The following is a 22,099-nucleotide window of genomic DNA, read 5'->3' as shown; positions in this document are numbered from 1 at the left end:
AATTCGTCGCGAGGACGGAGGCATGTTTACATTTTCCGACTTTCCAAACAGGGAGAGAGAGAGGAGGCAGTAGACTAGTAGAGAGAGAGAGAGAGAGAGAGAGAGAGAGTGTGGAGCTCAATTTCATTTCATTGCTTCTCTCAGACTGGGCCGAACTGCTGCTCACAAAACGACGACGTCGATTGGTTCTCAGTTCCGTCATTTTCCTTTCAAACTCCGCCTTTGGATTTCTCAGCTCTTTCCCCCAATTTGGCTCTTCCCGATCGGTTAGTCCGCCTCATGCACTCACTTGCATTTACATATACGTCTTCGTATACACTGTACATGTGTGTTTGTCTGCTTCTCTTTTTTGTTTTTGAAACTAATTTGTATTCTGATTATTCTCTCTCTGTGTGTTTCTATGTTTAGGTATGCATACATCTGTGTATATGAGTTTGTATTGGATTTTGTTAATGGAAATGAACTTACGTGTGTGTGAATTTATGCATGTTGTGCGCGTACATGTGTACGGACGTGTTTGATGGGTTTTAGGGTTCGAGCTAGCTATTTGTTATGAATCTACGATTGGATTAAGCGATGTTGATGTGTTTTCACTTATAGTATATTGAATTTATTTTTATCAGGTGTTTGTCTAAAAGTCAGTGAGAAATGAGAGTGTGCAATGTGATGCTGATTGCGATTATAGACATTTGAGTGGTTTGTGGAGGCTGTTCATCAAATATGGATCTTGCGTGTAGTTTTCGGCAGCCTAATGTGTTATGTGGCAGTGAAGGGGCAGGTTATAAAAATTTGAACCGCTTCGATTCACCCATTATCTTTAGGAGTAAAGATGTTAGTTGCAGCTTTCTGGGTAATTCGAGAATTGTTGTGAAAGCATGTTCCGGGAAGAGGGTGAAGAGAACTGTTTGTTTTAGTGGTTGTAGGATTTCACGTTTGGCTTACAGAGAAAAAACCGATGATCATCTGTGGAATTTGAATCTGAAAATGCCTTTATCTTGTAGCTTTGGTAATGTTGTTAAAGGGTCAAGAGCAGTTTGGTGGTCGCAGTGTCAGAGTAATGACTCGTTAGCATACGTTAATGGAAATGGTCGGAATGTAGAATATGTAGAAGGTCATGATGAGAGCTCAGGAGTTGGGTCTGTTCATGGTGCTGAGTTGAGTGGTTCCAAAGAAGAGGATGGACATGAAGAACAAAAAGAAGGGTCAGAGGCACCTATTTTGGATGAAATGAGGGAATTGCTGCAAAATGCTATGAAAGAATTGGAAGCTGCGCGACTTAATAGTACCATTTTTGAAGAAAAGGCTCAAAAAATATCAGAAGCTGCGATATCCCTGCAGGATGAAGCAGCAAATGCTTGGAATAATGTTAATTCAACGCTTGATACTATACAAGAGATCGTGAATGAAGAGTGTGTTGCGAAAGAAGGTGTTCAGAAAGCAACAATGGCTCTTTCATTAGCAGAGGCAAGGCTTCAGGTGGCATTAGAATCTTTAGAGGTTGCAAAAAGAGGGACCGATTCACCGGAAATTTTACAAGAAAGTGATGGGGAACATGATTGTGAAGCAGAAGAAAAAACACTTTTGGTTGCCCAGGAAGATATTAAGGAATGCCAGGCAAATTTGGCCAACAGTGAGGTAGAGTTAAGGCGCTTACAAAGTAAAAAGGAGGAGTTGCAGAAGGAAGTGGACAGGTTGAATGAGGCTGCAGAGAAAGCACAGCTGAATGCTTTGAAAGCAGAGGAGGATGTAACGAACATAATGCTTTTGGCAGAGCAAGCTGTTGCTTTTGAACTTGAGGCTGCACAGCGTGTGAACGATGCAGAAATTTCATTACAAAGAGCAGAGAAATCTATCTCCAATTCAATTGCTGATACCACAGAAAACAACCAAGGGCAGGTGTTGAGTGATGATGCCACTCTGGAGGAAGAGGAAAAGGTAGTCCAAGGAAGTTCTGCTGAGATTATTGTTGAAAGGGATAGAGATGTGGCAGTTGATGGTGATTTGTTGGCTGTCAAGCCTCTACCAGATAGCTCTTCTGACAAAATCAGCCTGAGTTTTGAAGACGCGAATCAATCTGTTGATTTGAGTGATCATGAGAATGGAAAGTTAAATTTAGATTCCCTTAAAGAAGCTGAAGTAGAAGCTGACAAGTCAAAGAATATGGTTCAAACTAAAAAGCAGGAAACTCAGAAGGATTTGCCTAGGGAGAGTTCACCGTCAAATGCTCCCAAGACATTATTGAAGAAATCTTCTCGTTTCTTTTCTGCTTCTTTCTTCTCTTCTGCAGATGGGACTCCAACATCAGTTTTCCAGGGTCTGATGGAGTATGCAAGGAAGCAATGGCCCAAGCTGGTTGTCGGGATCTTCCTATTTGGAGTGGGGTATGTATTGTTGTTTATATTTGTTCTTTCATTTATTGTTGCCCCTCTTTTTGCTCCCCTCTAGTGTCAGAATTCTGCGCTGAAAGATTTATCAGGTATTTTCTGACTACATTTGTGTTTCTGCTCTATGTTAATCAATATTCTGGATGACATACCTGGATTTTCTGTGGAAATCTGGGGGAAAAGTTGTACGCGTTTCCTCTGCATCTACTGTGTTTCAGGAGATGCCTAAAGAACTATACCAGGACTGGGATAAACATGATAACCTGTTAAAATACAAATTATGAAATTCCAAAACTTTCCCAGTAAAAGTTTTCCTTTGTTGGTTACAAATTGCCATGGGAACATGATTGTATAATGAGTCATTGATTAATAGCTTCTGAAAGTGTTCCCTTCCACTACAAATCATGAAAGCAGCTGCTACTTTGTCACCGGGATGCATCTTTTTATTTATTTATTATTATTATTTTTTAATACAGCTCTTCTTCCTTTGTTCTTTCAAAATGGCTTTCTGTTAAAGTTTTTCCTGCTCTTATTATTAAATTGTTTTTTCGGGTGTACGATTTGCCTTCCTTTGATCTCAAGATGCTGAAATTTATCACAGGCTCACCTTTTATACTAATCGAGCAGAAAGGGCCGCACAACTGATACAACAGCCAGAAGTCACGACCACTAGTATTGAAGAAGTTTCCTCAAGTGCTAAGCCTCTAGTTCGAGAATTACAGAAACTTCCTAGAAGAATTAAAAAACTAATTGATATGCTTCCACATCAAGAGGTATGTTCCAACATAATTTTGCTCCTGGTCTAACATGTATCTTTCTACTTTCTCATTTAATCTATCTTTTTCTCAGGTGAATGAGGAGGAAGCCTCTCTCTTTGACATGTTATGGTTATTGTTAGCAAGTGTGATATTTGTGCCTGTATTTCAAAGGATTCCTGGAGGTAACTGAATCTCTATACCTTTAATATCTATTTCATGCTTGGTTGTTTTGTTTTCCATTTCAAATGTAGATAGGTGCATGGTATTTTCTGTCTTGGTTACAGAGTTGCATTGCTTTACAAGCTTTTAGAGTATGAACCATAATGTTCAGAGTTCCACCAAACACTAGACAATTACTAAATATACTAGCTATAGGTCTTTTACTGTTTCTTTTTTACTTGCTTTGCTTGTCCTATGTCCTTTCTAATTATGATCAAGACTTGCACTTATCCAATTTTTATACCACATCAATCTAAAATCCTTGGCCCTCATTACACTTTCTTGAACTTAGCTAGAATAAGTTTCATTAAGAAAATAATTCTATGGATTTGATGAGAAGTTGACAAAATTTGTTGTGAATCCTTTCCGCACCACACCATCATCTGTTCTATGGTTCTGAACTACCTGGGCCTAAATATTGTGTATCTGAGATTTATGATGCCATTTAACTGATGGGTGTCATCTGTATGCTGCTATCTTTAGGCAGTCCTGTTCTTGGGTACTTAGCTGCTGGCATCTTGATTGGGCCTTATGGCCTCTCTATCATTCGTCATGTACATGGGACAAAGGCAATTGCTGAATTTGGAGTTGTTTTCTTACTGTTCAACATTGGCCTCGAGGTGGACTCTATAAATTGGATATATTGCTATTCTACGTTTGCATTTCATCTTCAATTTGATGAAAGAATTATATGCTTGATCTGAATTACAATGAGGAAAATTAACAAGAAGACTTTGGCTTTGCATTTTTTAGCTTTCTGTTGAAAGGTTGAGTTCCATGAAGAAATATGTCTTTGGATTGGGCTCTGCTCAGGTGATTTTCTCATATTCATTTCGTCCTGGCCATTATTAAGATTTTATCATTATTATATGTTATTAATAATTAAGTTTGCTATTGAATTCTTAATATGCATAATGAATGCAGGTTTTGGTGACAGCTATTGTGGTTGGTGTGGTTGCTCATTATGTTTGTGGGCTGCCTGGTCCTGCTGCAATTGTAATTGGCAATGGCCTGGCTTTGTCATCCACTGCAGTTGTTCTGCAGGTAATGGTTATGGGATGATTATTATACAAGCATCTATAATTCTATTGATTACTCGTTCGAAAAGTAAATAAATAGGTAGATAGATGGTGAAATACAAGCCTCTTATATTTGAGTATCTGGATACCTTCAATACCTCCTTTGAGAAAGGGGTGTGGGGTGTGAATGTTCAATTTAAGGGAGCCTTCTTCATGTGAACAGCAGCTCACCATAACATTTTAATCATTGATAATTTGTGGGTTAGAGGCGGAATATGGATGAATAGGTATTATTTGTGTCGAGGGCAGCAGGGCAGTACAAAAGGTTGTTTACATTCTTCTGCATTGTTCAGTGGCTTCATAATATGGGGTTTTATCCTATCTTTAGTATTTATCAGGATATACCTAGCTCAATTTGTTTCATTGGGTTGGCAAGCTCAGTTTGTTAAAAAAAATTGAGTATGTAGGAAATTGTTCTTTATGTGTAAATTCTGGTGTGGTGGTCAGAGTTGTACAGAAGAGCAAGAAACATCCTAGGGAAGAGTTACAGGAATCTTATTTAAGGATGTTGATTGAGTGGATGACAAAGATATTGGGTTTTTCTTTTTCTTCTGCTCTAGATTTCTTTTTTTTATCTGTGTTTTAATCTCTCCATGTTATATATGGGTTGTGTACATGTGTTGCATTTCGCATGTTTCTCCCAATTAGTTTTTTCTATAAGACTGCAAAAGCTTCTAATGGATATTCTTTTGTACTTATTTTTCAGGTCTTGCAAGAGCGGGGTGAGAGCACGTCACGCCATGGCCGTGCTACGTTTTCTGTCTTACTTTTCCAGGTCACTTTGAATTTTCAAAAATATATTAAGGCTCAATTGGTTTCAACAGAAATCATTTTCTGGAAATTGACATACATTTTAAGGTCAAACTAAGAGTCTGTGGTCATCTTGATTCAACTGAACATCTAGACTCATGCTGACACATAGATCCATGCTTTATGAGTCTTTGGGTTTGCATCTTTACAGTGGGCAATTATTGTAGGGTGATCAGCATCAGCTATGCATAATGCGTAGTTCCACCCATAAGCTCCTTCGTTATTAGTGCCCTGCTACATACAGCAAATAAGTATCAGAGTTTTAAATTTAACGCGTGGTTAAGTGAAGTTGATGGTTATGTGTGCTGATTCTTGATAATTAAATTGCAAGCTGTTCCATCATCCATATTATTTATTCCCGTTTTACAAATCTTGGACCTAAATTAGTTACACACCTTACTTTTGGTTATTTTTCAGGATTTGGCTGTTGTGGTTTTGCTAATACTTATACCTCTCATTTCACCAAATTCATCAAAAGGAGGGGTAACATTACTTTTGCTCTCTTGAAACTCTTTCTATACATACATACATACATTTATATATACATATACATACATACATACATACATATATATATATATATATTATATCTCCATAAGTCAAACCTGAGCTTTCGGTTTCTTTTTTGTTTGATTTACAGTTCAATGCCAGTATTTTGACCACTTGATTCAAATAAAAAATAGTGCAGTCTGTACGTATTTTTGTTGTGCTAAGTAACTTCATCTGCTACCGTTCAGATTGGTTTTCAAGCCATTGCTGAAGCACTTGGACTTGCTGCTGTAAAGGCAGCAGTTGCAATCACAGCCATAATTGCAGGTGGACGCTTGGTAAGTCTTTTTTACATCTAAAGGTTTTCAGAATTATGTCAATGAGATGGTTGAATTCCTAGAACTTAAAAATACTTTTAGTTTTTGGCCAGAACTAAGAACTTGTTTAGTGTGAAGAACTAGTTGAGTACTTGACACAGTTTCATTTTTATAATATTTTATGTTTGGAATTCTTTCCCAAGCGTCAGTTACATTTCTTTTGTCTTATTTATTTATTTTTATTCATGGGAGGGGGAGCACATTTATCAAACTTTTGCCATGAGCATGGTGTAAAGTGCTCTGCCACTTGAGCTACAAGCCCCCACACATCTGTTTTGCCTATTAAGGTTGGGAAGTGACATATGGTTAAGTGTTTTAGATGGCGTTACTAGTATAGAACTTTGATCAGAACCTTGATGCTAAACTATGTTCTCTTAGAATAAAGGGCCTGGCGGAGGCCAAAAATATTTTTCATATTGCTTGAGAAAACAATTTTGAAATGTTTTCATCTTTTTAACAAGCTCTCCTTTTGTTCTCATCTGCTTTTAAGATTCAAGTTTGTGCCTTGAGCCTAATGTTTCCTTTTTGGGGTTTGCAGCTGCTTCGACCAATTTATAGGCAAATTGCAGAAAATCAGAATGCAGAAATATTTTCTGCCAATACACTGCTTGTTATTCTAGGAACAAGTCTTCTAACTGCCAGGGTATGTTCTGCATTATTTGTTTATTTTTATTTTTATTTTTTGGTCATTCCTTAGAGTTAGTAATATTTTTTCGTTTCTTGAACAGGCTGGACTATCCATGGCACTCGGAGCATTTTTGGCTGGTTTGCTTCTTGCAGAAACTGAATTTTCTTTGCAGGTTGAGTCAGACATTGCTCCATATCGTGGTCTTCTATTGGGCCTCTTTTTCATGACGGTATGTGCTTTATGATGGCAATTTTTTGTGAGAGAGAGAGGACCTGCACTATCTCAAAAATACTTTTTGTTATTGAAAAATAACCTCTTACAAAACCCTCTGAGGACCTCCACTATCTCAAAAATACTTTTTGTTATTGAAAAATGACCCCTTACAAACCCTCCGAGAGCGCACACATGCCTTTAATTGACTGGGACGTCAATCCATGACTTTCTTAGCATTTCTTCCCATACCACCTCAAGCAGTTTTAACAAAAATATATGTACCGTATAGTGAGTCTTAAATTGTCACTCTTTATGTGATGTTTGATGATCTTCCAGCTCGTCAGCATCAGCTGTCTTATTTCTTCAAATGGCTTTTCTTGTGGATTTTCAATACAATATGTATGATATTATCAATTAATAATTGTAGCATTGAGTAGGATGTTACTTGAGTTCTTGACTTGGAAGTTGTTTCTAACTTTAGTCAACTGATACTGTCAGCCTATTGATATTAGAATGTTGCCCCTATATCTGCAATTTGTAACAACCATTTTGTGGGTTTTCAGGTTGGAATGTCTATTGATCCAAAGCTTCTTGTTTCAAACTTCCCGGTTATAGCTGGAACATTAGGACTCCTTATTGGTGGCAAATCCTTATTGGTTGTTTTAATTGGCAAAATTTTCGGAGTTTCAATAATATCTGCAATAAGAGTTGGTCTTCTTCTTGCTCCTGGTGGAGAATTTGCATTTGTTGCTTTTGGTGAAGCTGTTAATCAGGTTTGCTTCGTTTAGCCATCCTTACTGTTTGTGAGATTTACTGGTTTGCATTTTAACAACTACAAGGCTTTACTAAATTTTATATGGTCTCATTGGTGTTTTGCTTTCAAACATGCAAATGTGGTAGCGGATACTATGCCTTCTTTTAACGCATCTCATAGGTGTTAACCAATATTAAAAATCTAGTTTCCCAATGCTAAATTGCTCAGGTAAAAGCATTGGTTTAACCGAATGTTGTTTTTATTAATTGATGACTCATTGTTTTAACTGAATACTAAATAAAACACATTTCTCTTCATCTGCAAAGAATTCTCAATGTGAAAACACAGAGATAATAGGCTGATCTTTAACAAGAAAAAAGAGTGGATCCAGAGGGTCCCACATGAATTGGTTTATTTTAAAAAAGCCTTGTTATTTGGAAGCTCTATCTTCTTGGTTGTAATTGATACTAAAAATTAGTCAACTATTTTGCTAGTTGGTGTCATATGCAGCTTAATGTCTTAGCCATTCTGCAATGTTGCTTGTAGAAGTATCATGCTAATTGAGTAAGCTGCAGGGAATAATGTCTCCTCAATTATCGTCTTTGCTCTTCCTTGTCGTGGGAATTTCAATGGCCATCACTCCATGGCTAGCTGCTGGCGGCCAGTTAATTGCATCTCGTTTTGAGGTGCATGACGTTCGAAGTTTACTACCCGTTGAGAGTGAGGTAAAATGCCTGATGAAGAATGTACTATTATGACTGATGCTCTGCCAGGACTAATTGCTGAAAAGTATTGTTGCCCACCCAGAAAATTCTTTTAATTAAGAAATTTCGGCAACAGTAATTTTCCTTATTTTATTAAAAACTCGGTTAGCACATCATAACTGCAGCTATCCATATGGTATCTGTTAATTTTTAACTTCTAATATCCATGTTGTGTTAGAAATGATATCAAAATATTTTTTCATTTATCTTTTTAGTTAATGTTTACTGATAATCTTGGTATCTCTTGGCTTAATTATATTTCCAGACAGATGATTTACAAGGTCATATAATCATCTGTGGATTTGGACGAGTTGGCCAGGTTGTAAAAGTTTTCAGCTTTTGTCATACACTTGGTTTGAAATCTTAGCCAAGCCTGTGCATGTATTGTAACAGTTGTAATTTGTTTTTTCCTCTCTTTTTCTTCTCAGATAATTGCACAGCTTCTTTCAGAGAGACTAATTCCGTTTGTAGCTCTTGATGTGAGGAGGTAATCTTGAAGATGTTTCATAATTTTTCATTGTAATTGATTTTTCTATTATTACTAGCTCTGGATGGCTGTATGTTAGTCTCATGTGTATTTTACAACTACATGTTAGTCTAGCTTGTATGTACATTTCAATGAATGGTTTTTGGAGTTTATTTGTGTTCTCTTCGTCAGCACTAAGGACATGATGACTATAAAAAATGTAAACAACGTGGCCTGACAATCTTTGGAATGGTTTCTGAAGATTGCAATTCATAACATCTCATTAACATGTTCTTTGTTGTTCAGTGATAGAGTGGCAGTTGGACGTTCTCTAGACGTTCCAGTCTATTTTGGAGATGCTGGTAGTCGAGAGGTATGTATGATAAGTTAAAAGTATAGTTTTATCATATGCAGGTTTAGTGTATGACATGCTTTCTACCCCATGAATAGGTGCTCCACAAAGTTGGTGCTGAACGAGCATGCGCTGCAGCCATCACTTTAGATTCTCCTGGTGCAAACTATAGAACTGTCTGGGCTCTAAGCAAGTATTTCCCAAACGTGAAAACTTTTGTTCGTGCACATGACGTTGATCATGGCCTTAATTTGGAGAAGGCTGGGGCTACAGCGGTAATATTTTAATGCCTGTTCTTACTTTGCTCTCTGTTGACTGCACCTGTCTGAAGCAATCCCTATATTTAATGGAGTAGAATATCTAATGACTAATGAGTGGCTTAAAAATTGGAATGCTTGCATATTATTTATCTCTTATAGATTGCATTCATGAGAATTTGGCTCACTCTCAAGCAACTTACAGGTTGTCCCAGAGACCTTGGAACCGAGTCTGCAGTTGGCAGCAGCTGTTCTTGCTCAGGTGAATTACTTAATTGTCAATATCTTATCTCTTCATAAGATTGCCCGACCTTCGAGATTCTGTTTGTTGTATTGTGTTAAAACTTATTCAATAGCTTTGCACACATTCTTTTCTTGTTTTCAACTTGAGATTGCAGTTCTTATTGTTTTATTTATTTTTCTCCCAAAGATAATCGTGACATTGTTCTTGGTTGGAAGTCTCTAAGATTGTCGTCTCTTCGTATTTATATCCTGTTCTTGTTCAGGCTAAACTACCCATGTCAGAGATTGCAGCAACCATCAATGAATATAGGTCCCGCCACCTTGCTGAGCTAACTGAGGTGCTTGACATTCCCTTTTATTTTATTTTTTAACACAACATATTATTACAATTTCAGTTGTGGCTTTGCGCCTGATACTTGGGATCTTCAAATTTATGTTTTTCTCTGCAGTTATGTGAAACGAGCGGAAGTTCTCTTGGCTACGGATTCTCTCGAATGATGAGTAAACCCAAACCTCCGTCTTCCGATTCTACGGATGAGAACCAATTCACCGAAGGAACACTGGCTATATAAAAAATGCCCAATTGTAAACACAGCAAAAAGGAAAATGTAGAAACGGCGTAAGCACTGTATAGCAGATTACTTCCATTTTGGTTGGACCCAAAAAGAAAAAGATTCATCTTCCATCTTCTATTGGGTATAAGTTGTACAGAAAATACACTGAAGAGGCAATCAATAGCAAACAGCTGACTCTGACGACCCTTTTTGTTGGATAAACTTTGTTGAATCTTTTGTTCTTGATGAATCTTTGTCTAAAGGCAGGCAGAAGACTCAGCCTATCATTTGTTTTGGGCTATGTTTGGGTCTATGGTGTAGGAAAATATCATAAAATTTCAAATCTTCTCTCATGTTTTCCTTGTATTTTGAATGGGTGATTTGGGAAAAGTATCTCCCATCTGACTTTTTGTTCATTGGAAGTTTGGAATGAATCTTGGAATGGAGTGGACGTTCTTTTAAAATCACCACTTAGTTGTTTGCTTTACATATAATCTAATTGGGCAGCGATTTACATATAATCCTTACTTCGACCATTTGCACTATTAAACTGAATATTTTTACATTTCTGCACTAGAGGATTGTATGAGATTTGTTAAAAGAGGAGTGTTAAAATCACTATTCATAAGATGACCAAAGAAATTCCCGTATTCATAATTTATTCGTAATCACTTGAATTATAACTCTCGTAGAACTTTGTAATATTTCTAACAATGTTAAATTGCTAACAGGGTCTAGTCCAGTTAGAAGTGTAAGAACCCAAAACAAAATATCTTAAAAAGAAGAAAATATCTCAAAAGTAAAGAAAATATCTTCTTGCAAAAAGACAATTTTGCCCTCGCATTATTTAATGGGGAAAAATTTGACTTTTTGATCGAGAAAAATTTGGGAATTTTTAGAGTGTTCGGATCCCCTGCTACATTTCTTCGAATATATAGAAGCCCATGAATTAACCCTTAGCAAAATTATGCTTTCTACCATGCTTTGGTGTTTTTTGAGTGACTGATTAGTGTCACAGACTAGGTTTGATTTTTGTTCTTGGGCAAATGGGAATTGTTTTATTGCATTAACTGTTTGGTGGTCACATTACAAATCCTTGATAGATATTGATTATTCCAACATTACTCAGCAATTTCTCTAATTTGTTCAATGAAATTTTCTATACTGTAGTTAACAGATACTGGTCGATTTTACAGCTTCATTGGCAACTGAAACACCGGCTAAAGTGATTGATGGAAAATCAGTTGCGAAGGAAATCAGAGATGAGATCAATGCTGAAGTGGCGAGAATGAAGGATGCAATTGGAATTGTTCCGGGTTTAGCAGTTATTCTTGTCGGGGACAGGAAGGACTCTGCCACTTATGTGCGCAACAAGAAAAAAGCTTGTGATTCTGTCGGGATTAATTCATTCGAAGTGCGTTTGCCAGAGGATTCCACAGAACAAGAAGTGCTCAAATTCATCTCGGGCTTCAATGATGACTCCTCAGTTCATGGCATCCTTGTTCAGTTACCTCTGCCTCCTGTATGCTTTTAAATTTGAATTTTGCTTTCCCTTTGTGAAATTATGTTGCAATGAGAATATAACTAACAAGTTGTTTTGAAGGCATAACTTGCATAAGTCTTCAAGCTCTTCTATTCATCCATTTTAGCCAATGCTCTCTTTTAGCAAATAGAGAACTGTTGGGTCATGTAGGTGCATGTTTTAGCTTCTGAAGAATGATTCACTCTATAGTTTGTTGTAGATGAATATTTGTTGTTTCTTGAAGAGTTCATTATGTACATGCCTTTACGTACTTAGCTATGAATTAGGTAAGCGTATGTTTGGTTGCCCTTGTATCTTTCATCCCTTAAACCTCAAGTTGTCAGTAAAACATGATCTATGGATCATTATGATCATGACCATGTACATGTATATGAATGTACATTTTATTAGATTTACAGTTGTTCTCTCATGATTTATTATGACTAAACAATCTAATTGTTTTCATGTGTATGTTACCAGCATATGAATGAGCAAAACATCTTAAATGCTGTTAGCATTGAGAAAGATGTGGATGGGTTTCACCCGCTAAATATTGGTCGTCTTGCCATGCGTGGAAGGGACCCCTTGTTTGTGCCTTGTACACCAAAAGGGTGCATAGAGTTGTTGCATAGGCATGGTGTACCTATCAAAGGAAAGAGAGCAGTTGTAATTGGACGGAGCAATATTGTTGGGATGCCAGCTGCTTTATTGCTGCAGGTGACAATCGTTTGCCCCAGTAGTAATTTACTTATTTGTGTTCATGAGTTAAACTTGATTTTTGAATGTTGGTAGAGGGAAGATGCTACAATCAGTATAGTCCATTCCCGAACCAAGAATCCTGAGGAGATCACAAGACAAGCAGATATCATAATCTCAGCTGTAGGGCAACCAAATATGGTGAGGGGTAGCTGGATTAAACCTGGTGCAGTGATTATTGATGTTGGAATAAATCCAGTTGAGGTGAGAAGGGCTCATAGTTTGACAATTCATTCCTTATGAAACACCCACACACCAACCACCCCCCCACCCCCCTTCTCTGTCTTTCACATGTCAGATGTGAACAGGAAATGAAATGTCATTGTTAAAATAAAATTGGATGATTTGGTCATGTAATGTTGATGTTGCCTTTCAGTTTCATGCTTAGGCAATTCATTTTGTCTCTCTCTGGTGTTTTTGGCAGAGTTTGCTCCTCTAGATTTGTTAACAGAATTGGAGCACTGACTAGGTTATCAGATATATTTCGGAAAAATTTGATGATATGGTCATGGCATCTTGATGTTGGTATCTCATTCAAGGCTACAGGTTATTGAGCTAATGATGTGTGTATTTTTTGACAGGATGAAAAGAGCCCTCGAGGTTATCGGCTGGTTGGAGATGTCTGCTATGAGGAGGCCAGCCAGATTGCTTCAGCAATTACTCCAGTACCTGGGGGAGTGGGTCCAATGACAATAGCAATGCTTCTCTCTAATACTCTCGTATCAGCAAAAAGGGTACACAACTTCCAGTGAGATGTTCAGAGGTGCTGCTACTGGCGAAAATCTCCCCTCTAATTCAGTTAAAGACGCTACCATCATATTCTTGATCCTGAGCTACCATGGGATTTTTTTATTGTGGGAACATTTCCTTCGCGTGCTTATCAGTTCTCACCACTTGAAATCGAGAGAGATTCAGTTCTCACCACTTGAAATCGAGAGAGATTTTTCTAAGTGTTAAAAGGCAGTTTTTTGTTTTGTTTTGTTTTGTGGTCAAAAGAGTTGAAACCATCTTCGTTTTAACTGTATGATGTATTTTCGATAAGAGAGGGTTTATGTAGCAGGGGTTCCATGTTGGAACTCTGATATGTTATCTGATACAAAAATCTTGGAAGGCATCCTCTTTACACATAATAGAAATGGGGTTTGCAGACTTAATGCAATAAGTTAAATATTGTAGGTTTGGTATTAGATTGGAGATTCATCTCCAAAGAAAATGCAGATGAATTTGTTCATGGGTTAGTCTTTTTCTATCTCTTTAGTAGAACTGGTGATGGATGATGCGAAATGGTGATTTGCACAACTCACAGAAGAGACTTGTTTTTCTTTTTTTCCTGATCTTTTGCAAGAGAAAGATCTCACATACCAGAGAAAAGAGCTAACATATCAGAAGTGCTGCCCATGTAAAACATCCAAATGTAGTTTAACAAGGAAACAGTAGGAGAAGAGTAGCCAATACTTTAAAACCTTTGGAATACAACTAGTAACCAATTGATAGACAGATCATCTTTTACGTCAAAGCATAAGTGGCCAAATCCAGAATATTAAACAAACAAGATTGCAGTTTGCAGTCATAGCAGCTTTCCACCAGTAAGGTCAATTCGCGCTTCGAAATGGTCCACACCAGTTTTGCTTTGCAATTTTGTACTCCTAAGAATTGAAACCTGAAAGATGGAAACAATTTAGTCCACAACTTCACAATGGATCCTGCATTCTTGTTAGAAATCAATAGGTATTGACAGTATGAGGACGAAGAAAAGAAGAGAGATAAAAATGCAAGGATCAGACTGTGATACATACCTTGGGCCGCTCCATAGAGCTTCCAAAGTATCCTATTCCAAAGGATAAGGAAGAGTAAGCAGCTGCAATCTCTACAGCTTTCAACTTTGAAGAACTTCCTGAAAGCTGAAAAGCAACATATAAACATACAATTGCACAACAATTCCTGTAGAACAAAAAAAAAAAGGAATTCTTACAGACAACTAACACAAAAAGGTTCTAACTTGGAACTCACTGTTGTGGGATCATCCGCTTGCACAAGTAGAATTCCAGCACTTCTATCAGTACAATTATGAGTACTCTCTCGAACAACAGAGCGTAAAACTTTCATACAAGCAGAGGCAGGACCTGCCTGTGAACTAAGTAATGAATATGAAAGTCAAGTTTACATACTAGGCATTATCTGAACAAGAATAGACATGGTATATAAAAACTAAAAAATTCATAGACATTGTAGGTCATCCCAACGGATGTTCTACGGTGCTAACTATAACTTTGAAGGATCATGATCACTCCAACTTTGGCAGGTCCATTATGCAATAAGCAGGATTCTTGGTGTGTGTGTGTCTGAGAGAGATACAGAAGCTATCTTGAATTTCAACCTTCACGTCAAGGAAAATTGAAAAAAAATATTATATAGTAATAGGACAAACATACAGTGACAAAGAGACGCAGCACTCCCGAGCTGCAAATCCCTTCATTAGATATTCTCCAGCACCACTTACACAACAGCCAACTATACATGGCGCCCCAAAAAGACCTTTGGAGGATGCCCAACAGCCTGAACCATGCATTGCTGCTAATCCCACTCGGCCACCAACCTATTTTTTTTTTTAAATACAAGAAACCTGTTAGATTATTAGTCACCACAAACAGGCAACAAACAAATGAGTGCAAATTATTAGAAGCATCTGTCACCTTCAGAGCAATACCCCCACTTGAGGCACCAGAAGCTATTTGTCCTTCAGCATCCACACAAATAACTCCAACGGTGTCCATGACGCAATCATCTTCAGCCCCATTACTCTTCAAAGAATCACATGGTTGAACTTCTAATTCTAAAACATAGATACAACGATCACTTAGAAGTATAATTCTTTAGTTTTTTTTCTTAATAAGGTCATACAAACTACATAACAAATTTAAGCAAGATGCTAGCTAAAGCAGAGAACTGCAGACTAGAAGAACCAAGAAAAACATCGTCATAATAGGAACAGATCATCAATATATCTTTTCTGGAGATTATAATAAAACAACAGTTTTGTTGCTATGTCAACAGAGTATCAGATTATTTAAAAGGAAAAAAACAAGAAGAAAATTAAATGCATACATAGAACAGACTTTGATATGAAGTGCAAGTGTATCATGCTGCAACGTACTTTTATGAATTTATAAAGAGCAATAGTTCAGAATTTGGCTTTGGCACCGTGATTTAAAACATATCCCTCAAATATTATGATGTGCCTCTTTAGCGCATGTTAAGGCAAGAATAGACACACAGATTACTATACAGTATGGACGAAGAAGGTAAACAGAATGAAAGTGTCATTGCCAGGACAGGTATACATGTAGATGGTAAGTTGCACTATAAACAATATCAGCTTTGAATGACAGAATTGATCTGTTTAATATCAAAAGGTGATGAAATACCTGACATTCCAGCAGTCTCTTGAGGACAGCAAGAATGTCCAAAAGCAGAATTTTCTGTCTTTCCTTTTGCATCATCTACCATTGCTTTGTACTTTTTCCATTGTGCTTTTGCCCTTTCTGTCACCAGCCACTGTTTTGAAATACATACATGATTAATTCATCCCTTCTAAGAAATAAATTTGCGGCTGAAATATCCGTGCCATTAAAATTCCAAAATTTGAACATTTATTTAAACACCAAAACAAATTACCTCATCAGCAGCTGGCGTGCTTGATGTCAAAGCAATGCCCTTGGACTTTGCCCATATGCGGGCACCTTCACCAACCAGGAAGCTACACAACAAAAAATCTGCTCCATTATTAAATTAAGTAAAAGAAAACAAGGGAAAGGAAAGAAGAACAGAGGAAGTAGGAAAAAAAGTCCATTACAGTTTACAAGTATTTAAGGGACAAGATAACAGAAAGAAAATAATGCTGAGTTAAACACAATTAATAGAATGAAAGCTATAATTGTCTGATTAAGAGAGAATAAATTAGTACATGGGAAGGTATTCGGCCCAACAGATGAGGAGCTCCCATCATTTGCTCCTGTGGCCAATAAAGCAGCAACCTGGATGGGGTTTCTGACACCTGGTCTACAACATATGCAAGGGATATTAAGTAACATAAGGGAAAAAGTATAGTATATGTGAATAAAATATGTGATTTTCGGCTATGAGAAAACCTGGAATTGCTCCAACAGCTCCAAAAACTCCAGAACTTCCATCCATAATACTGGCATCGCATTCTACATGACCATCTTCTGTCAAATTGGAGCCTCTACCCGCATTCGTGCTTGGGTCATCCTTTAGGCATCAAAACCAAGTTAATACACAATACACGATATGGTAGGCATCAAATATTGCTCTCAAAGAAAGGAAAGAGGCTTCTACCAACAACCTCTGTACAATTCCATGTGAAGAAAGAGAGACAAATATCTAATCTTCTTTGGAACTTAAATCTTCCTCTTAGATTGTTCTAAAGCATGTTGGTGCTTTTATAAAGCACTCTGTTCTAGCTATTTAAACTTAATTGGACTAAAGCTCTCTTCAAATTTAAACAACTCCAAAAGTACATTTCAGAGCAACAGAGTTAACCATGTAAAACAATGATTATTCATTAGAAGAATTAAACCATTTTACACAAAACATGAGGCTAAACTCATCCATAAACTGCCTCGGACACTTCTTTCCACATACACAGAGTCATACCTGTTGCATAAGAAGAAATAACGGATACAATCATGCATGTTTTCATAGATAACACTTCGGATACGCAACAACAAACTATTAATTTCTACTTCCTAAGATGCATCAATAAAAGGAATTTTAAAAAGTAAATTAACAACAAACTTAATAGATATCTATAAAAAGAAAATATACCTCCAAGACTTGAATAGCAGCCGTAACAGCATCTATGCATCTACCAGAACCCTGAAGCAAAAGAAACAAAAAACATTATAAACAAGCTTGTAGTGTAAAAGGCATGACTAGCGTTTTTATTTATTTATTTCCAACCATCACTTCCGTCCACATAAAATTCCTAAAAACGCCATCACCAATGTTTTCAAGTTTTAATCTTTCCTTCTCTATTTCCCTCAGGTTTTCTAGGCAACCAAACAGGAGCTGGAATAGTATAAATTAAATATGCGCACGACAGAGAGAGAAAGAGACCTTGCGGAGAAGGGAGGCGGCGGCGAGACAAGCGCGTTTGATGGCGGACCTGAGGGCTTTCTCGTTGGAAGGCGCGTGGTATCCCGCGCCGACGTGAACCGCTACGAAGAAGGTGGCGTTTTCATCTTCTTCTTGCATTTGGGTAGCGGCAGCCATGGATTGTTTGATGGAACTAAACACAGCGTTTCAGTGCTCTTCTTTACCTCAAGACACAATTACAACACCTCATCTTTTAATTCATTTTTTTTTTAATAAATATTTTCCTACGTCATAGAAATTTGTTAACTTTAACAGCATAATGAAGCATTTGCTTGACTTGTAATGAGACGATTATTGGCACCATTTCTTTTTTAAATCCAAATTAGACAATCATGGAGGCTAAAAAAATGTGTAATTAAGAACTCGAGTTAGCTCAAATGGCAAGGGTGAGTGCAAAAAGGGTAAAGTTTAGGGTAGGTCAAAGCTCAATTCCTTTCCATTGATGGTGATTAGTTTATGGGTTAATTCCACTTTAGCACCCTGTGATTACACTTTTAAGATATATTAATTCCTATCTTCTCAAATTTTATACTAACATACCCCAAACTTTTAAATTTGTTACAATGTGATTGTGCTATTAGGGTTTCCGTCATAACAGAGTTACACTCTTACGACATGTTAATCCCTATCATCTTAATTTTTACAATAACATACCCCGAACTTTTAAATTTATTACAATGTGATTCTGCCATTAAGGTTTACGTCATATATCTCCATTAGTTGCCTACATGGGACTGTGCGTCCCACATGTATCAATTTTTGTTAATTTTAAATTGATTAAAATATTACAAACCAAAAAAACTAAAAATAAATTTAAACCTTTGCTATACAAATTATCGAACTGGGTCACATCTAGCAGAAGCAATGTGGAAAAAAGTGAACAATTCTTTTCAAGAAAGATTTAAATATATAGGAACAAGTGGTACAAAAATACAATGCAAAAGATGCAATTTCTGAACCAATAGGTTTGCGTCTAATTATAATATTACACACTGCAGATTTCAGCTTAACATTTATTCTCAAAAACAGAATTACAAATGGCATACAACTTTTTCTTCTTGTTTGAAAAATGGCATATAATCCGAAACCAAAAAGTTGGAACGAAATCAGGGGCTCAGAAAGAGAGCTTTGCACTGCTTGATTGTATCTTCAGGGCTGGTAACTGCAAAAAGTGTAGAGCATCAGATAATCATGTTGGATATGTGCATTTAAGTGTGCTAAGCAATGATGAGACGGCTGGAAGTCACTTCGACCTGAAATGAGAGCTTACCTGTATGACCTACGGTTCGTTCAGATTCATAAATTTCATGGTCATTTCCTCCCTGCAGAAGATGAAACTCACAAGTCTTGAGGCCCAGATAAAGGAAGTATAGAACAGAGGACTTGAAAAAAGAACTTACGAAATAACAGAAGGAAGCTGTCAAAATGGTAACATGTGTAACTAAGAAGAGGGTAGAGCCCTGAAATTATGGACTAACCTTGTAAGTTTTGTCACCAAAGAAATGGATTTCTTGAAACTTCTCTAGGTATCTCAAGCAGTATGTCTTGTCCCAACCTTGAGGGAAAACCTGTTACAAGCATTGAAAACCATCCATGTTCAATTTCAAATGTCATCCCAACGACCTTTACTAGACTATTCCAAGAGAGGACAGGCAAAAATAAAAATGAATAAATAACCAGAAATCATCAAGCATGAATGAATATCAACTATTGCTTACATCAAAGCTTATCTGTCCTCCTATGGAAAATGTCAAGTTAAGGTGAGCAAACTTCTCGCGAAGGATGGATACCATTTTTGGGCGTATGTTCTGAACCTGCAGACCAAATATCATCTTTCAAGTTATATACAAACGCAAAAGACAATTCATATCCTTTATAATGAAAATAAAATCACAATTTTAGTTTTTTACTTAAGTATCTAACCTTGTCAAATCTTTCAAATTCATCCCTTTCTTCTTGGCTACAGTTTCTCCCAATTGGTGATACATTAAGCATCCCACTTCGGAACTCTATAAATGTACCCCTACAGTTACAATTAACAATGAAATTATAAGTTTACTATAGATAGGTTAAGAATTAACAAGGCTTTCACTCCACTAACCTCTTTATAGGTATGTCCAAGTCTGCGATATAATGAAGTGTAAAATTGATAAATTCCTGCAGAATTGTATGCAAATCATTGCAAATAAATCTGAAGAACAATTTGATTAAGTTTCCAGGTTCTTTGTGCATGCTGTGTTTGACACCTTAGGTATCTTTCTAATAAGGAACTTGAGAGTCATAGCATACAACAGAGCATGGGTTTTACCTTCAGCTTCTCTTCTCCAAGAAATGTCTTCAAGCTCTAAATTATCCAAAACGCAAAATCCATCAATTTGGAGTAATTACCAAATTAAGAAAGATGTAGGAGAAAAGGGAAAAAAATGCAACACTGTCATGGATGTTAACTTCAGAAAACATCACTTTAATAAGGACACTGTATGAATGTGATAACTTGTTTCTATTATTTCATTAAGTTGTATAATACCTGGGTGCCAATCAGTGTCCTGTCTTTGTGAGCCACAAGTCCATTCTCAGAAAATACATAATCATAGTCATCAATAACTGCAAAGATAAAGAGCCAATTAATAGACATAGTTCAACAGATTTTGAAAATTAGTAAATTAGACAGCTAAGCATGTGTCCAGAATATCCCTCAAGAACTAACACTAAAGGATATCTTAGAGTTGAAGAAAAAAGGAACAAAGCACCAAACTTTAGCATATACTTTACTAAGACAATTTAAAGGCCAACAATAGATGCAACCAAACAATTTGAATAGCATCTTATACACAAAAGTAAATAAGTTGAGCTTAAATCTTTTTTCTTTTGGCAGAAAGCTAAAACCTTCAAACTCCTTGGTTGTCAAGATCCAATATAAACAAATTGATTTTGAGAGGTGTATATGTTTATATATTGCACGCATAATGAGTAAATATCTAGACTTAAATGTCTTTTGGAGTTATATTTTCTACAAGAAAAAAGTACACACCTGTCCTTCCAAGCTGCTCCGTTATCTTAGAAAGGTCAGATCCTCCAACTATTCCCACTGTAACAGCCTGCACTTCAACAAAGCTTTTGATCATGCACAAAAAACTAACACATATCCCCACCCATCACCAAAAAGGAAAAAACAGAGCCTACTATTTGATGGTAATGGGTGATGTACCTTCCTAAGTTCTCGAATGAACCCCAACATTTCTGGAGTAACCGCCTAATATTCAAGTGAATGGTACTGAGTTAGTGATGTTTTCAACAACAGATATACATGCATAAACTGATTTGGAAATATGCAGAAAATTTTCTTTCAAATTGACAAGCCCATGTAATAAATTGGTTGATTAGATGCTAATTTAAAAAGAATAAGCAATTTAAGAGGACAACAACAATCAGAGATCTATACCTTTCTAGGAGCTGTGAGAGTCCCATCAACATCAAACAAGGCAATCACACCAGGCTTCCTGACAGCCATTTACACTTGAAATCTAATTTTCCTGTCACCAAATCCACAATACCACAGTTCTCAATTAACAATTTGATCTTTTAATTTCAACAGCTGCTTATGGAAGGTTGTCAAAATGGATAATTGGGATGGGGACTGGAATTCCAAATTGCAAAAGAATATAAAAAGTATCAGGTAAGAAGCAGCGCCCAGTAAATCAAGCAAGCTTGTAGGAAAGAGCAAAGCAGATACTCCCCAGACGCTAAAAAGCATTAAGATCCAGGACCCAGTACTTTTCTACTTAAAAGTACATTGCTTTGACAATGCATTTGACTGAATGAGGCCTAGATTGCAAACTAAAAGTACCCAAAAAACCAACAAGTATTAATAACTGAAAAACGAAAGAAACCCAAATTTAAATGCACCCAAAAGAGGGGAAAAAGAAGAAGAAAACTTTAAGATTCAGGCTCTGAATGAGGTTTAAAGATTATGAGCATTCTCTAATGGGAAGCTGTAAACAAATTAGTGAATGAATAATTGATAAGTCGAATAAGTAAAAGGACTGTACCTTGTAATTGGGTTATCGCGAGAGAGAAGAAAGTGCAGGTTGAATGAGAGCTCTGAAATGGAAGTTTGAGCCGTACAGAAAATGAACAGATCTTTTTCAGTGGCGCAACTTGGGCAGTTGTTGGGATGTATAAAGACATTTATAATATTATTTATTATTATTTTCCAACATGACAGTTGAGAAATTAGGGTTTTTTATTTTATTTTGTGGAAAAACTGCAGTGACTGAGGAAATTTTTTATCTGGTTTTT

At 36.7% G+C, this 22,099-nt stretch overlaps 4 protein-coding genes across 5 annotated transcripts; 2 read left to right on the top strand and 2 right to left on the bottom strand.

Annotated features, from left to right (window-relative positions):
* On the top strand, window positions 1-10,814 carry LOC117617615 (K(+) efflux antiporter 2, chloroplastic). 2 transcript variants are annotated; one of them, XM_034347060.1, is made up of 21 exons: window positions 2-266; window positions 624-2,381; window positions 2,986-3,157; window positions 3,234-3,324; window positions 3,845-3,981; window positions 4,115-4,174; window positions 4,286-4,405; window positions 5,147-5,215; window positions 5,668-5,733; window positions 5,988-6,077; window positions 6,655-6,759; window positions 6,845-6,973; window positions 7,521-7,730; window positions 8,287-8,436; window positions 8,741-8,794; window positions 8,904-8,962; window positions 9,248-9,314; window positions 9,392-9,568; window positions 9,756-9,812; window positions 10,057-10,131; window positions 10,243-10,814. In XM_034347060.1, exons 2-21 carry the CDS (start codon window positions 721-723, stop codon window positions 10,363-10,365), a joined length of 3,672 nt encoding a protein of 1,223 aa, XP_034202951.1. In that variant the 5' UTR covers window positions 2-266; window positions 624-720; the 3' UTR covers window positions 10,366-10,814. The 2 variants fall into 2 exon arrangements, with proteins under 2 accessions (XP_034202952.1, XP_034202951.1); XM_034347061.1 differs by lacking the exons at window positions 8,287-8,436; window positions 8,741-8,794 and having other exon boundaries at window positions 1-266.
* Window positions 10,815-10,976: 162 nt separating this feature from the next.
* Window positions 10,977-13,856, top strand: LOC117618280 (bifunctional protein FolD 4, chloroplastic-like). The gene is made up of 5 exons (XM_034347874.1): window positions 10,977-10,994; window positions 11,525-11,869; window positions 12,350-12,586; window positions 12,662-12,829; window positions 13,207-13,856. The coding sequence occupies exons 1-5, from the start codon at window positions 10,977-10,979 to the stop codon at window positions 13,375-13,377; spliced, it is 939 nt and encodes a 312-aa protein (XP_034203765.1). The 3' UTR covers window positions 13,378-13,856.
* A 169-nt stretch (window positions 13,857-14,025) lies between these two features.
* Window positions 14,026-17,961, bottom strand: LOC117620346 (putative threonine aspartase). Its single transcript, XM_034350513.1, is given in 13 exon segments — window positions 14,026-14,285; window positions 14,422-14,526; window positions 14,636-14,759; window positions 15,058-15,221; window positions 15,319-15,458; window positions 16,051-16,180; window positions 16,301-16,382; window positions 16,590-16,594; window positions 16,596-16,640; window positions 16,642-16,679; window positions 16,774-16,894; window positions 17,471-17,521; window positions 17,762-17,961. Coding segments are annotated over 13 exon segments (1,254 nt in total). The 5' UTR covers window positions 17,918-17,961; the 3' UTR covers window positions 14,026-14,192.
* Window positions 17,962-18,673: 712 nt separating this feature from the next.
* On the bottom strand, window positions 18,674-22,053 carry LOC117618709 (phosphomannomutase). Its single transcript, XM_034348414.1, has 12 exons — window positions 21,850-22,053; window positions 21,243-21,333; window positions 21,009-21,053; window positions 20,832-20,898; window positions 20,328-20,404; window positions 20,109-20,144; window positions 19,902-19,957; window positions 19,724-19,823; window positions 19,519-19,614; window positions 19,279-19,368; window positions 19,071-19,122; window positions 18,674-18,962 (listed from the first exon to the last, which is right to left on the bottom strand). The coding sequence occupies exons 2-12, from the start codon at window positions 21,309-21,311 to the stop codon at window positions 18,907-18,909; spliced, it is 744 nt and encodes a 247-aa protein (XP_034204305.1). The 5' UTR covers window positions 21,312-21,333; window positions 21,850-22,053; the 3' UTR covers window positions 18,674-18,906.
* Window positions 22,054-22,099: the final 46 nt, after the last annotated feature.

This window comes from Prunus dulcis, chromosome 2, assembly GCF_902201215.1.
Source record: "Prunus dulcis chromosome 2, ALMONDv2, whole genome shotgun sequence".
Classification (NCBI taxonomy): Eukaryota; Viridiplantae; Streptophyta; class Magnoliopsida; order Rosales; family Rosaceae; genus Prunus; species Prunus dulcis.
The sequence above is the reverse complement of the archived record's forward strand: the minus strand, read 5'-3'. Positions and strand labels throughout refer to the sequence as shown.

Coding starts and splice junctions, on each gene's coding strand:
- LOC117617615 (XM_034347060.1), top strand. CDS start 721: ATGGATCTTGCGTGTAGTTTTCGGCAGCCTAATGTGTTATGTGGCAGT. Junction 8,963..9,247: donor GTAGCTCTTGATGTGAGGAG/GTAATCTTGAAG, acceptor TTTGTTGTTCAG/TGATAGAGTGGCAGTTGGAC. Junction 9,569..9,755: donor AGAAGGCTGGGGCTACAGCG/GTAATATTTTAA, acceptor AGCAACTTACAG/GTTGTCCCAGAGACCTTGGA.
- LOC117618709 (XM_034348414.1), bottom strand. CDS start 21,311: ATGGCTGTCAGGAAGCCTGGTGTGATTGCCTTGTTTGATGTTGATGGG. Junction 19,123..19,278: donor TTGGTGACAAAACTTACAAG/GTTAGTCCATAA, acceptor CATCTTCTGCAG/GGAGGAAATGACCATGAAAT. Junction 18,963..19,070: donor ACGAACCGTAGGTCATACAG/GTAAGCTCTCAT, acceptor CACTTTTTGCAG/TTACCAGCCCTGAAGATACA.
- LOC117618280 (XM_034347874.1), top strand. Junction 11,870..12,349: donor TTCAGTTACCTCTGCCTCCT/GTATGCTTTTAA, acceptor GTATGTTACCAG/CATATGAATGAGCAAAACAT. Junction 12,587..12,661: donor CAGCTGCTTTATTGCTGCAG/GTGACAATCGTT, acceptor GAATGTTGGTAG/AGGGAAGATGCTACAATCAG.